Here is a 13,840-nt window from a genome sequence, read left to right on the forward strand (position 1 = left end):
TTCGCATCTGCTAGCCCTGAGTTCAGCCGCGTTCAATGGGGCGAGTTTGATGTGCAGAATCCGTGAGCAGAATTGGCCGCCATTCAATCGTCCAAAATCTAAGAATCTTCTTCGGATTTTGGAAATGAGGAACTTTGGCACAATGGTCGTAATTTAGGACAGGACAAGATTATTGCGGATAACAAACGTTTCTTTCTTGCAATGTTCGATTGTAATCCTATTCAACCCAAATCTGAAAACCGCCTTCGGAGCATCGGAAGGTCTAAAAAGGCACAAGGAGAACTTGCGGACAAGACAATATTATCACGATAAACTTGAGTTTCTTCTTGCACTTTTCAATCGTAATTCTGTTCAAAATTGTCTCACACACAGAGACCATTGATCTCAAAGCAATAAAAAGAACAAATTGATCTCTTGAAAATATGAAAAATAACTAATTTCTTTACATAGTGATCATTGAAATTGAACCTTTTTATTAAATTTAATGAGTTGTTGTTTGCGGTTTTCGTTGCGATTGTTGGGTGTGATACGTTAGAAACTAAGATGATTGAAAGAACATGAGCGAACCTCATTAAAAACTTTCATAATTTCACTGTCCCGTATCATACTTTTTCAAGTTCGCTTGCTGTGAAGTTGGCTGCGAAGTTGTTCATGAGTTGTCTATTATATTTAATATAGTCTTGGCTTAGTCCTGAACTAAGGAATTTACTACAAAGTTGTCCCCTTCACAACAAAGCGAGCGAGCAGGTGCGCTCGCCACAATATTTAAGCTAATTCAAATGACGGTCCCGTCTACTGCAACTGATGCTGGATGTGGAAAAGGAATCTGATGGTAAAGATGAAGCGGAGGACGGTGCAAATGATGGCTGAATGGGAAGCGAAGCAAGCGAAACGCATTCACGAGTGCAGACCACCCTTTTCAAATAGAGGCTATAAAAGTGCCGGCGAATTGTGAAATGTTCATGCCGTTGCAACAAATTTTTTATTTTCACGATGACTTGTAAAGCCGGGTACTCTACAGCAAGGTTAGCTATAGAGTTCTGATTCAACACTTTCAGGTAGAACAATTAAAATCGGTCGGGAACTGTATTAACACTCAAAAAAAAAAACGGCAACGAAAATTTTGACCTTTTTAGCGCACTTTCTCATTTATATTAAAAATGCACTATTGTGCTCGCGATGTCCGTCTGTCTGTCCGTGATTTCACCTTTTCGTCGACGAGAAAATGCGCTCTCTGTCTCTCACTGCAGTGAGTACTGAGTTATATTTTTATATTATCACCGAGCTAGGAGTTAAAGTAGTACCGTAGCTTAAGTAATAATTTTGCTTCCACGCCGCACGTGAAAATCCCAGATCTCAAGGGAACGAAGAAACGAAGGTTTTTCCTGCTTGTTTTTACAGCGAATGAAATTTGCCGCAGCGCTCATTTAGTACCATTCATCGTAAAGATTAATCTGAAGTTTGAATGCTGAATGGCTGCTTTACGATTCAGTAGCAAATTTGAGTAGCTTGCCAAACCCAGAAAGACATTCAGGATACGAGTCAATCTGAAATATTATAGAAGTAAAATAAGTATTAATGGTGATTTTCTGACATGCCTCTTGATTTTTTTCGGAATTTGGATCAACCATGATGGCCGCTGCTGTTTGCTATAGCGGTAACTGAAGAGGCTTATTTAAAGAATATCACGAAAATTATTATTGGTTGTGATCGTTAGCAGATTTATTGTTATTTGTGTTGATACTTTTCATCACTGAAACGTAAAAATCTACACCGACAAAAGCTCTGGTGATTTGTCTAAATTTCCTTATTTTATTAGTTTTTTTTTATTCTGTACGAGTACTGAGTCCATTTAATCATGATTATATATTACATATTCACGACATTTCCTGATTATTGAGAGGGCTATTTCCTTGCAGACTTGCGACCCTAACGTTTCGTTCATGTTAAATAATGTTATGCCAAACATGGCGAGAGAAGTAACCGATCCTATCATCACTGATTTAATTTTGAGGAAGAAACATCGCTAGGGATTATTTATATATTAATTATTCGTTGAGTTTTGTTAAGAATATTTTTAAGGAGGAGATTTCTATCAAAGCCCTCACCGATATTTGTTTTTCAAAGTAATAAAAATTGCTACTACCATAAGATCAACGATCCAGGTTCAACTTCAGTGATAAAAATTTTAAGCCTTAAAATAAATCGATCGATCGTTTGTTAAATTCAAGAACATGTTTGTTTCATCGAATTCATGCCAATTTGTACATTTTTACGAAACATTTTCGAGTTTGCAGCTTCAAAAAATCAAATAAGATTTTCCGATGGGCAAGAATTTTAAACATTGGATTTATTCTAGAAATAGGATCCTGGTGAATTTTATTGTCGAATTTTGAAATTGATATTCCAAAAGCTCTGTGGAACCTGCAGGCAGATGCTCTAGGGAATTATTATTTTGCGGAACCGGAGTCGAGCCCGCGGCTGACGTACGAGGACACGACTGCTCGTCACACCGGCGTTTGATTGGATGCTTTTTTTTTGCGTGGCTGCACTCATGAGTGTCAGTAGAGCCAATTAATTCGGTTATCATCAGTCAAAAGGCCGCTTTGTTTTATCATCCGAATTTTTGGGACTATCTTTCAATATGAAAAATTGTATTCAGCGGGTGTAATTGTTTTAGCATATGCCAGTGGAGATTGATGAAAAACATTTGAACTTACTTAACTTACTTGAATTCAGTGGGTGTAATTTAATTGTTTTAGCATATGCCAGTGGAGTATTCCCTTATACTTGAAACATTTCCTGCAGATTGATGGGCTCACAAGCCTCACATGAAATGAGAAATATTGTCGATTGATATTTATTTCCTTATAAACTTTTGTTATCCTAGTTTTATACAAACTTCATTATTATTTATACCCTTATGAGGAATGCATTAAATTTAACATATTTCCTGTTCATCATTCGTCATATCTCCAGTCCTTGTTATTGGGGCACTTTTCAAAATTTAATGATTTTCTGGACTATATGGAATCTGAAATCAAGCAATAGAAAGAAGTGATTCAAATATTGAGAAAAACTGGTGATGCATGTATATTTCCTCGTTGAAGTCAACGGCTCATTTCCTCATTACCTCATTTCGTTTGGGTTTTCTTTTTCTCTAAAAATTGAAAGGAGTTTCCTTTTGATTTCCAGAAGTCTGCATGTATCTTTCTCACCAGCTAATAAGCTATAGGCAATAAGCTATAGCTCTTTTTGTTTATACCTTTTAGCAGTGTCTCCCGCATCGGTACAGTGCGCTACGTTGGTACCTATGTGTTTTTGACTTGCGCAAGCAGAAAGTAAATTAGGAAAGAAAAATAGGAATGCGTCTGGGTTCAAGAATTCTTCGTCGACATAGCGCATGAATTATAAAATTTGTCAATTTAATGCTCAAATGCTGATCAGAAGGAAAAACTTTTGCAATACGCATTAAAAGTGAAATTTTTGAACGAGGAACTATAGAAATCATTTTTGATGATTTAACTGCCTTCAGTAATGACAGGGTTGCATGCTTCACACTATATAGTGTACTCTAAATGTCGACTTGAAGTGCAGTGGTATACTCCAGATGTCAGCAACTAACGAAGGTTTAGCGAATTAATTAGTTGCAGTTTTGAGAATCAAGGGTGACTTTACGCTTAACGGGTGCAGCTGATCTTGTGACTCCTGCCATTAGTAATACATCTGAACTGAGATCTCTTAATTGTGTCACTGTCAATACGCCATTTTCAGTGAATTTACTGACAGCAGTAATGAGCTGAATTCAAAACTCGGTTAATGAGGCATCTTATTTCCGGCTGTCTCTTTTGCGTGAATAGCTAAGCACGCTTGCTATTGTAGCCAGTTTGCAGAGGAGCGGCGTTTAGAATACGAGGTTTTTAAAATACGGCCTACTGAAATCGGAAGATTTTTCTCCCGTTAGTGTTCGCTGACCCAGGGGATACATACTGACATTTCCCAGCAGAGAGGTAACTGTAAAGCTNATTTGGCAGTATATTTTATATAATGAATATTATTGTAGCTTGCGGTATGAAAATCCCCGATGACATGACTTATAGAAAAGATATAATGCAAGTAATTTAATATATACCATTAAAAATTAAATGATTATGAAATTTATTTTTATCCTTGAATGCTTCGCAAAGGGCATTTTGTTATTTTGTTTGTTTATGATAAGCATAGCCTCCTAATTTTGCGTTGATTTTTCTTAACCTCGCCACATTTGTTTTAGCATATAGCTCCGTAGTAAAAATGTGTGATGCCATTTTATTGATTTTAAAGCAAAATTTGCACAAGCAAGTAATTTTTCGAAAATTCAGTTATCAAAATTTCATAATCACATTCTGCATGTTTTTAAGGCTTTCATTTTACAGAAAGAATCAATAGTGAAACGCAAAACTTTTCACCGTAGATTTAATGGAAGTTTTTTCACAGAAAATGTTTGATTTCTTTGGACAACTGAAACACAGATCACATCGAGATGTATGTATATGAGCAAGTGTCTAATATCCACTTATTGGTTCATGGAATACATCATATTTTTGAAATTTAAATTCAAAAAAATTTTATTGAAATTGTAGTCTGTTCGGAGTTTACATTCTAGCCTGAATTTCATATAACTTGCTGTGTAGACGACGGGACCGAGTTTTCAGAATAATCGACAGGAATTCTAATACATTTATACAAGGGTTAGACAAAATAAGGGAAACACCTCGGGTTACCCTTATTTTAAATCCACAAAATATATTTTGAAACATTAAATCCACGAAATATATTTTAGCATGGTGTAGGTCCTCCTTTTGCGTCAATACAGTCTCAATTCTACGAGGTACTGATTCATACAAATTGTGAAATGTTTGCAAAGGAATTGCAACCCATTATTCAGTTAATACTCCCTTCAGCCTTTTTGAAGACGATGGCGGCGTGAATCGACTCTTGAATTGCATCCCTAAAAATCGACCATAACTGCTCGATAATATTCAGGTCTTGTGATTGTTGTGGCCAAATGAGATGCTCAACTTCATTCGAATGTACCTCGAGCAATTTTTTAACAAATCCAGCTGCATGGAGCGGGGCATTATGATCTTGAAAGACAGTGTTCCGCTCCGGAAACAGTGCTTAAACCATTGGATGAACTTGGTCCTCCAAAATTCCTAAATAGTCTCGGCTGTTGATTCTTCCATGAAGAGAAATCACTGGTCCGCCGGATTTCCATGAAATATCACCCCCACCCCGATAATCACAGATCCCCCAGAATTTTTTACTGTTGGGAGGAGGCAGTCGGGATAAAATGATATTTTTTGCGGTCTCCAAACGTAAACTTGGCTAGAGGTTGGAAATAAGGCAAATGATAATTCGTCAGAGAAAATCACATTTTCCACTGCTCGAGGGACCAATTCTGCAGATTTTACATCACTATAAAAATCCTTTAAAGCATTTGTATATGAAACCAGAGGTTTTCTAATCGCAACTCTTCTATAAAATCATGCAGCCGTGCAGCTCTCGGTGGACAGTCTTTATGGAAACTGAGTTCTCTAAGTGTCATGCATTGAGGTCTGCAGTAAATTTTACAGCCGTGGTCTTTCCATTGTCCCTCATCATTCGATTTAGACACCTTACCATTCGATTCGTCGGTCTCTCTCAGACAAATTTGACTTCCGGCCTGACCTGTTCTTTGCTGAGGACGTTTTTCCTTCTCTTATACATAAGAAGTCATTACTTTCGAGACAGTACGGTACCTCTAGAAACGTCATGCATTCGGGAACTTTCTGTCACACAAGCACCTGCCATGCGGGAGCCAATAATTTGGCCTCTATGATAGTCAGAGAGAGTTGCCATTTACAGGATATTGGTTAGGTTATTGACATAAAAATATACTAATTTTATCTGTGCAAGGCTAAAATATCAATTAGAAGCAACAATAAACGGTAAAACATAGAAAATATGTCACGTTTTTATGGTTTATAACATGTTCAAAAATTCCGATATCAAAATGTCAGGGGTTTCCCATACTTTGTCCAACCCCTGTGTATACATATTTAAACAGATAATATACGGTTTAATAGATATAAATAATTTTGTATACAGCATATAGTGAAATGAGAAGTGATGTTGTGAAACTCTTAAAGGCTCATTACCGAGAACGGAACCCCTTAATAAGATATAAACATAATAAGGCCCTAAAAGACAGTTTGAACGGACGGTATTGCAGTTTCCGCTTCTTCATTACGCCCCGATATTGCGACGTGACTTAGCTGACGTACAATACTGGAGAACAATATTGTACTATATTTATCTATTGCCTGCTCTCTAGAAAGTAACACTGAACACAAAATGCAATAATTCGAGGCAAGCATCAGCATATATGAAGACAATAATGCGCAGGTACGAACAATACGAGTCCCTTTTATATAAAATATTTATATACCAAGAGTCAATACTACGCATCTTAGTGCATCTGAAGGTGACTCATAGTAATATTACTTGATTGCTTGGATCACAAATTCACTGAAAATTTAAAAGCAAAGAAAATAGCCAGCAAATTTTCTTTGCTTGTTTTCTGTTTTCTTTTCTCAGACATGAGAAAACGTTTCGGAGAAATAAAATGACTCATGTAATTAAAGGCGATAAATCAGTAGTACTAAGAGTACTCGTTGTACCATTTCGTATGAGGGATTTAATTTCAATGTATTTACGTTTGCAGTGATTGTTCTTCATCGCAAGATACCGTCGTTCCATTTGAACATATAACTTCTGTACAAACATCTGAGAGTAAAGTCTGCGCAACAAAAACTTGTATATTTGCGTTTCATGTTCATAAATAAATGTATTAGTGCATCACATGTTCATATAAAATCTACACATTTATTTAAGTGAATTAATTGCACATATTAGGCCATGCAGTAGCAGGAAATTTATGAGGGCATTGCAAATGTAACTATAGGCAATGGAAGGACGTCGGAAGGCATTGCCTCTGCACATGAAATGTTATATGTATTATAAAAATATTAAAAATATCGCTACATCTGAGCACAATACTTGCACTCTTTAGTGAGTCCATTAGGGAACATCTGTTCATGCGAGGACATAACACGTGCATCTGATACAAGAATCTGAGGTAAATATTGAGCCTTTCAGTTCAATACCAGCATCTCAAGATGAATTGACGAGCTTCCTTGGCAAAATCTTCGATCACGTGCCCAAAACCCTGCATGATACAGGGCTACAATTTTTGAGTTATTTTCCATGCAGACCAACTGTAAATGGCACGAAAAATCTTTAAAACTAATATATTTTGACAAGGAAGGCGATAACTTACTATTTAACATTCTAACAATCCTAATATCAAGCCAAACACCCAGCAAATATTGCGTCCTCGGTAGCATTAGTAAAATTATTTACTCGGCCTAAAAATTAATTAATTGATAAATTGAACAATTATTTTATCAGTTAATTAAACTAACAACTAACGAACTTACGCCTGAATAAACAGGTTCATTTCAGGTCACGTCTAACCATATTTCGATTGAAAAGAAGAAAAGAGGAACATTAAAAATAGCAGTTTAGTTTTAGATGTGTTTAGTTATAGTTTTAGATTTGTTTCAGCCTCACGAATGGCTGACAGTTTGCTGGCACGGGTTCAGTTCAAGTTTTCAGCGGCGTAGGTTTATGGCTTGCTGCTCCAAGCACCAGACACGCCGGATCTAGACTTAATATTTCATTCGGTTGAAGGAACCTTCATATATCCTAAGCCATGCGTATCTTATCTTGTCCAGTATTCGAAATAACGAATGCGTCGAGCAGGATTAATATGAGTTTGTATTAGGCCGCTGCTGCTGAGGTCCTATAATACGTATATGATCAGTTCACCAGTTTATACCATGATCGCCCAGACGTCAGTTAAATTATATATGTTAGTTAAAATGTGTTTCTTGTTCAGGAGAAAGCTGATGATTTACATATACCTTATCCTTACCTCTATGTAGGCTAGATAAAACGATATTTTACCTAGATTATCCATTTATTTTGTCCAGAAGAAAACTGAGGACTTATCGTTTGTTAGTATCATAGATTATCATTTTATCTTTTCCATGTTAAAACTGATGGTTTATCTGTGTTTTTAGAGAACATAGATTAACCTAGAATGACATTTTGTTAAATACAGGTTAAAACTGAAGACTTTTCTATTTTTTTTTGTCTTCGCTCACAGATTGGATGGGCTAGCACAGTGCAGTGGCGAGCCGGCGACTTCATGTGTCGCCTCATGGCTTTCTTCAGGACATTTGGAGTGTTTTTAAGCGGCTTCCTGCTCACCGTCATCAGTGTGGACCGCTACAGCGCCGTACTGCACCCCTTGACTGTCACATCAGCCAGGATGAGGCTGCGTAAACTCATTTCAGCCGCGTGGATCATGGCAGTAATTTGCTCCCTGCCGCAGGTAACGAGATCCTCGTCAACCGTTAAAAATATTAACAAAATATTTGTTAAAACCAAATAAAATGAATCTAAAATAAGATAAATAGAAAAAATAATAAGTGAAATTAAAAAAATAGAGTGAGTGAGAAATCTTATAAAAGAGGAAAATAGTAAAAATCTAAAAGAAAAACAGGCATCTGGCATGTGGTTGTCAAATTCATATGTCATGAGAGGTTTGCCGAGGACAGTTCAATGACTGGCCAACGGCTAAAATTCAACTAAGCAATTCAAATTTCAAATACGGGATATTTGAGGAAGAAATTTCATTATACTGAGGTATTATAGGAGGCCAAATGGGCAGGTGAAAAGACCAGCGGATATGCGTGACGACTTTAAAAAAAAAACAGGACTGAAAGACGTGAGATATTGTATTTGTCTCGAGAGATTAATTGCATACGTATAAATTGTATTGATAAGTTTTATACGTATAAATTGTATTGAGATATTGCATACGTAAATGTTGTATTGAGATATTGCATACGCTTTCGTAAGACCCCTGAATTGAGTTGCGGAGGTTCATGGTCTTACAAGTGCGTTTGTTGCCTTCAAAACCGCTTGAACATAACCTTGTTGTAGGATCCTTCTCAATTCTCAAAAAAATAAAAAAATAATAAGTCACTCAGGTCGGCTTCTAGCTTGACATTTTGGGGCCATTTTTCTATGTGTAAATTTCGAAGCTGTCACTCTCAATCACTGAGGTGACAAAGTGTTACTTCTGAATTGTGAGACGATTTTGAATGCTGAAGGTCAGACGTGTTTTGAGGAATGAATTTAGTGACATATGATGGCTCATTCTGGTAAACTTTTATCATGAATGCAGGTACGAGTTACCCATGGAAGATGATGAAAAGAAGACTAATGGCCATGAAAAATTTTTCATTAGGTGTTACTCATAAGTCAAAATATTTCAAGGAATAGTAAACTATTTATATTTTACCTGAAGACATGAAACGAACAAATAAGCATGCAAGAGGGAGCTAGTGAGTGCATTGAATTGCCTGTATTAAAGAAACACGTGCTAAATTGAGAAACTAAAACTATACTAAATTGAGGAAAACACGTGCTAAATGAAATAAAGTTCGTATTGCCATTTAAAGAATATTTTTCAAGTGTCGTGCAGCTGACCTTCAACAGCTCTATTCACAGCGACGCAAAACATAAAACGATATTAATTGCATGCTCACAATCTGAGGCCAATCCCTTCAATAATGATCTATTTCAATAGACCTGTGATTTGACGCATACTAGATTTAGTCTTATAAGTTTGGATTCGGTTGAATTTTATGGCGTTTCAAAGACAGATAAAGGAATTACCCAAAATTAGATCTTAGTTTATAGGGAATTACCGGAAAATAAATTTACGTTCCGCCAGAAATTTACACTTAACGCTATATCATACACATCTAGACAACCTCCAAATAAAATTGCGCTTCAGTTAGAAATAAGTTGAGTTTATAGGCTTCTGATAAATTATTTTTTAGTTTTCACCAGCTGTTACCTGAAGTAATTGTTTTCACAGAGATTACCCAATTCTCTCTAGAAAGAATTAAAAGACACTCTAGAATCAAATTCAATCAAACTCCATCATAAACCCTTACTAAAATTAAGAGTGATAACTTAACCGCATAATTTCGATCTAAATGTATGTGGAAGATTACCGACTGCAAAGTCGGTAATCTTCCTAGTGTTGAACGACAATTTATTAATTTCCAAATTTTTTATTTCAAGCTTCTACTGATGGTATTTTTGACGTTAACGATTTACGTACTCTGCATTTTTGAAGACCGTGATCTTCCACGTGGAGAAACACCCCCAGCACCGCTGGTTCGAACAATGCGTCACGTTCAACGCGTTCCCCGACACGAGATACGAGCTTGCGTATAACCTCGGCGTTACCTTCGCTATATACGTGGCCCCGCTGACCACCATCGCATTCTGCTATGGCGCCATCGTTGTGCGTATCTACAGAGTTGGTGGGTACTAATATACATAACAAGGCGATGTTCCTTAATGTTAACAGTAGCATTAATTGAAAATTAAAATCTGCTTGATGTTATCCATAACTACAAGTGTGAAATAACACGAGAAAATGAGAAAAATAATCATAATACAAAATAACAAGAATCATAAAACTTAGTGAGTCACAATACTAACTGGTGAATCAAAAATTAAGCAAAGCTAATCACAATCTTACTAAAAACAGAGTAACGAAGAAGCAATTTTTTGCTGTGCTAGAGAAACCCTGCTGTTAATCAAAGCACTTAATTACTTGCGAATCAAAATTCATGTTAACACAGGGTAAGAAAAGATTCATGTTTTTTATTCTAATTTTTCTTCGGGTTGCGACAACAGATGCCGGCAACGATGCTGTCGTGCTGGGTCGATCTAAAACGCGAACGTTGCTCATGACGAGCGTCATCGTGCTGGCGTTCTTCCTCTGCTGGACGCCGTACAACGTCATGAGTTTGTGGTGAGACTTGGGAACTGAGCAGCGAGGCTGATTGAGCAGAGCAGCCATGAGTGGAAGGCTGTTGAGCAGAGGCCTGTTGAGCACAGGCCTGTTGAGCACAGGCCTGTTGAGCAGAGGCCTGTTGAGCAGAGGCCTGTTGAGCAGAGGCCTGTTGAGCAGAGGCATGTTGACCGTGTGATGCTACAACAGATAGGCAGAGGCATGTTGACCGTGTGATGCTACAACAGATAAGTGAGGGCATGAGTGTGGCAACAGGTGAGGGAACTTTGACTCATGTTTAAGCGAAGTTTATTAAGTATTAAATTGACACGTGTATCTATATATATTTTATTTTATTACCGTAATTTAGTCTTTGCAATTATTTACAGTAAAATATCAGTGGAAGAATTTATTTGTAGTTGTTTGTTTTGCAGTTTCTTTATGAAGGATTTTCGGACTTATTAGTTTTGCTTTAAATTCGATTTTTTTATATGTCAGTGATGACTTTCATCCCCTGCAGGCACCGGACTTTTATGTTAAAAAAGCAGAAAATACCGTCGTCGGTTGCCATTTTTATAAGCTGAATTTAGTGCGTCCATCTCACCGATCGTTTATTTTACGATCCAAAGCGGTTTTTGAAACGAAGCTAGTGCCAAATAAATCCAAATAGGCCGAATAAATGATAGATCTCTTGATCTTGTCCATAAAATATGAAGAAGGCCTCTTGATGGCATTTATTTTTCATTGATTCTCAATGAAACGCCATTGAAGTGGCTGGCGAGTTGCGGATATAATTTTCGTCAAGGGATTCGGGAGCCCGAAAATTATTTATAGCGGCCGAGGGCAATCATAAAGACCCAATTTTTTTCGGAGTAAACATAGAGCTTTTGTTATTGCAAATAGCTCATATTCTCTTATTGGTCCGGACATGTCCGATAACGACATTAATTACAAGACAATATTTATTATTTACTAACCACACTCGACACACACACACACACACNACACACACACACACACACACACACACACACACACACACACACACACACACACACAGAGGAATGAGTGCGACATGGCTCAAAAATCGGTGCACTTTTTGGCATTGCACACTCGGCAGTTTGCCGCGTAAAAAAAAAGATGAATCTGTGCTACGTGCAGAACGTGTGTCGCTATATTTGGACACTATGACCCATCCATTTATCTGAGTGAAAATAATCCCAATCCCCTCCCATTCCCCCGCCCCACCCCCCAGGTACTTCATAGACCCCGTGAGCGCCCAGCAGGTAGACCCGCGGGTTCAGGCCGCGCTTTTTATTTTCGCGGTTGCCAACCCGACGGTGAACCCGCTGGTGTACGGCTACTTCCGGGGCGCCCGTCGCGGTGCCGGCAACACGCCTGGCAACTCGAAGCTGTCACGCAGGATTGTCTACAAGGCGCCGTGAGTGTTGACGGGACTGACATTCTAGACAAGAATTCCGTTGAATAGGATGTCGACACGGCAAAATGTTGGTTGGCAATCTAGAGGATTGTCTACAAATATTGCTGACAGTCCGACTATTTTGACAGTTTTTCTGCTATCCTGCGTCCCTCATTAGGGTATCATGAAACCTTTAGAAGTTGAATATACTACGTGATTAAAATACAGCTGTGTGATTGGTCTAAAGACAATTGGACAGTAGAGATATGTACGTAATTACTTGAATACAGTTAAGACAATTGGACAGTAGAGATACGTAATTACTTGAATGCAGTTAAAATTTTTCAATAATTGTTTTTAATCAATATTTCAACTTAAGTTATTTACATCGAGCCTCATTTACATCAAGTCTCACTCCACACCAGAGGTTTAAAAGATATGTAATGAGGGTGACGAATTTAAATGTACTACTGTGTTTCATGATAACTTCTATTCTGTATTACGATCGCACTTTTTTGGGAGCCCTTGAATAAACATAGGCTAAGGAACAAACAATAATATTGACAAATTTTCCGTCAAGATGATGCGTGAAAAATAATATTTTGGTGTTAAATATATCATTTGACGTGCCCAGGTTCAGGCAGACCCTGGGCATGTGGCGGTGTGCTGGAGGGCATTCCTCGTCCAGCGATCCCAACAATATGGCACTCGTCAGATGCTCGCTGGAAGGTCGGCCCCCGCCGGGTCATTGCGGCTCCCACCCAGCCGTAAAAACGGCGGAAAACTGCGCTCGACATGACGGTGATGCTAGTCCTGTTAACCATGGCCCGGTTAACCGGCCTGTCGTGCCAAGAAATCACCCCAATCCTCCTGCATCAACCGGCAATACCAAAATCTTGAGCTCCTCGAGACACCCGCTGTCTTTCTCGACCCTCACGCCCGGAGATGACCCATACGATGGCACACCTTATGTCATCAAGCTCGGAATACTGCATGTATCTTTCAAAAAATCTTATACGGATTAAGATGAGCTATGTTTGGAACCAATCATTTTAAAAACTATTAACTATTTTTCTTGACTATGACGATGAATTCTAAATCAGTCTGCTACCGTTAAGAATAAAATAAAAGTATCGTCATGTTTTTCGGAGCATATAAAACATTGAATCATCTTTGCGATGATCATTTTGATCTCTCATCAAGGTTTTTAGTACCACTAATTATGAAGGCTTCTTATGGCCAAAGAAAGTAATGAAATATTCATCAGGATTTCAGTTCACTTAGTTACTGAGGTTACAAATCGTCTCGCAAAGTAACGTGACTGTCACCTAAGTTTCAGTTCACTTGACTTAGGTGAACACGTGACTTCTTCTCTTTACGTGTAAAAAGTGACCAATTATTTAAAATAGGCTTGACATATATTTTTAATTTATCTATTGATATTTTGAGAGAGC

The 13,840-nt window shown here is 37.7% G+C and overlaps 1 protein-coding gene across 1 annotated transcript; it reads left to right on the plus strand.

Moving 5' to 3' along the window:
- Positions 1-8,271: 8,271 nt before the first annotated feature.
- LOC108675139 (adipokinetic hormone/corazonin-related peptide receptor variant I-like) lies at positions 8,272-13,411 on the plus strand. Its single transcript, XM_018163128.2, has 5 exons — positions 8,272-8,479; positions 10,301-10,490; positions 10,870-10,987; positions 12,222-12,407; positions 13,021-13,411. Exons 1-5 carry the CDS (start codon positions 8,294-8,296, stop codon positions 13,409-13,411), a joined length of 1,071 nt encoding a protein of 356 aa, XP_018018617.1. The 5' UTR covers positions 8,272-8,293.
- The last annotated feature ends 429 nt before the right edge of the window (positions 13,412-13,840 follow it).

The sequence above is a fragment of the Hyalella azteca genome, unplaced genomic scaffold (genome assembly GCF_000764305.2).
Source record: "Hyalella azteca isolate HAZT.00-mixed unplaced genomic scaffold, Hazt_2.0.2 contig13161, whole genome shotgun sequence".
Lineage (NCBI taxonomy): Eukaryota > Metazoa > Arthropoda > Malacostraca > Amphipoda > Hyalellidae > Hyalella > Hyalella azteca.

Coding starts and splice junctions, on each gene's coding strand:
- LOC108675139 (XM_018163128.2), top strand. CDS start 8,294: ATGTGTCGCCTCATGGCTTTCTTCAGGACATTTGGAGTGTTTTTAAGC. Junction 8,480..10,300: donor TAATTTGCTCCCTGCCGCAG/GTAACGAGATCC, acceptor GCATTTTTGAAG/ACCGTGATCTTCCACGTGGA. Junction 10,988..12,221: donor TACAACGTCATGAGTTTGTG/GTGAGACTTGGG, acceptor CCCACCCCCCAG/GTACTTCATAGACCCCGTGA.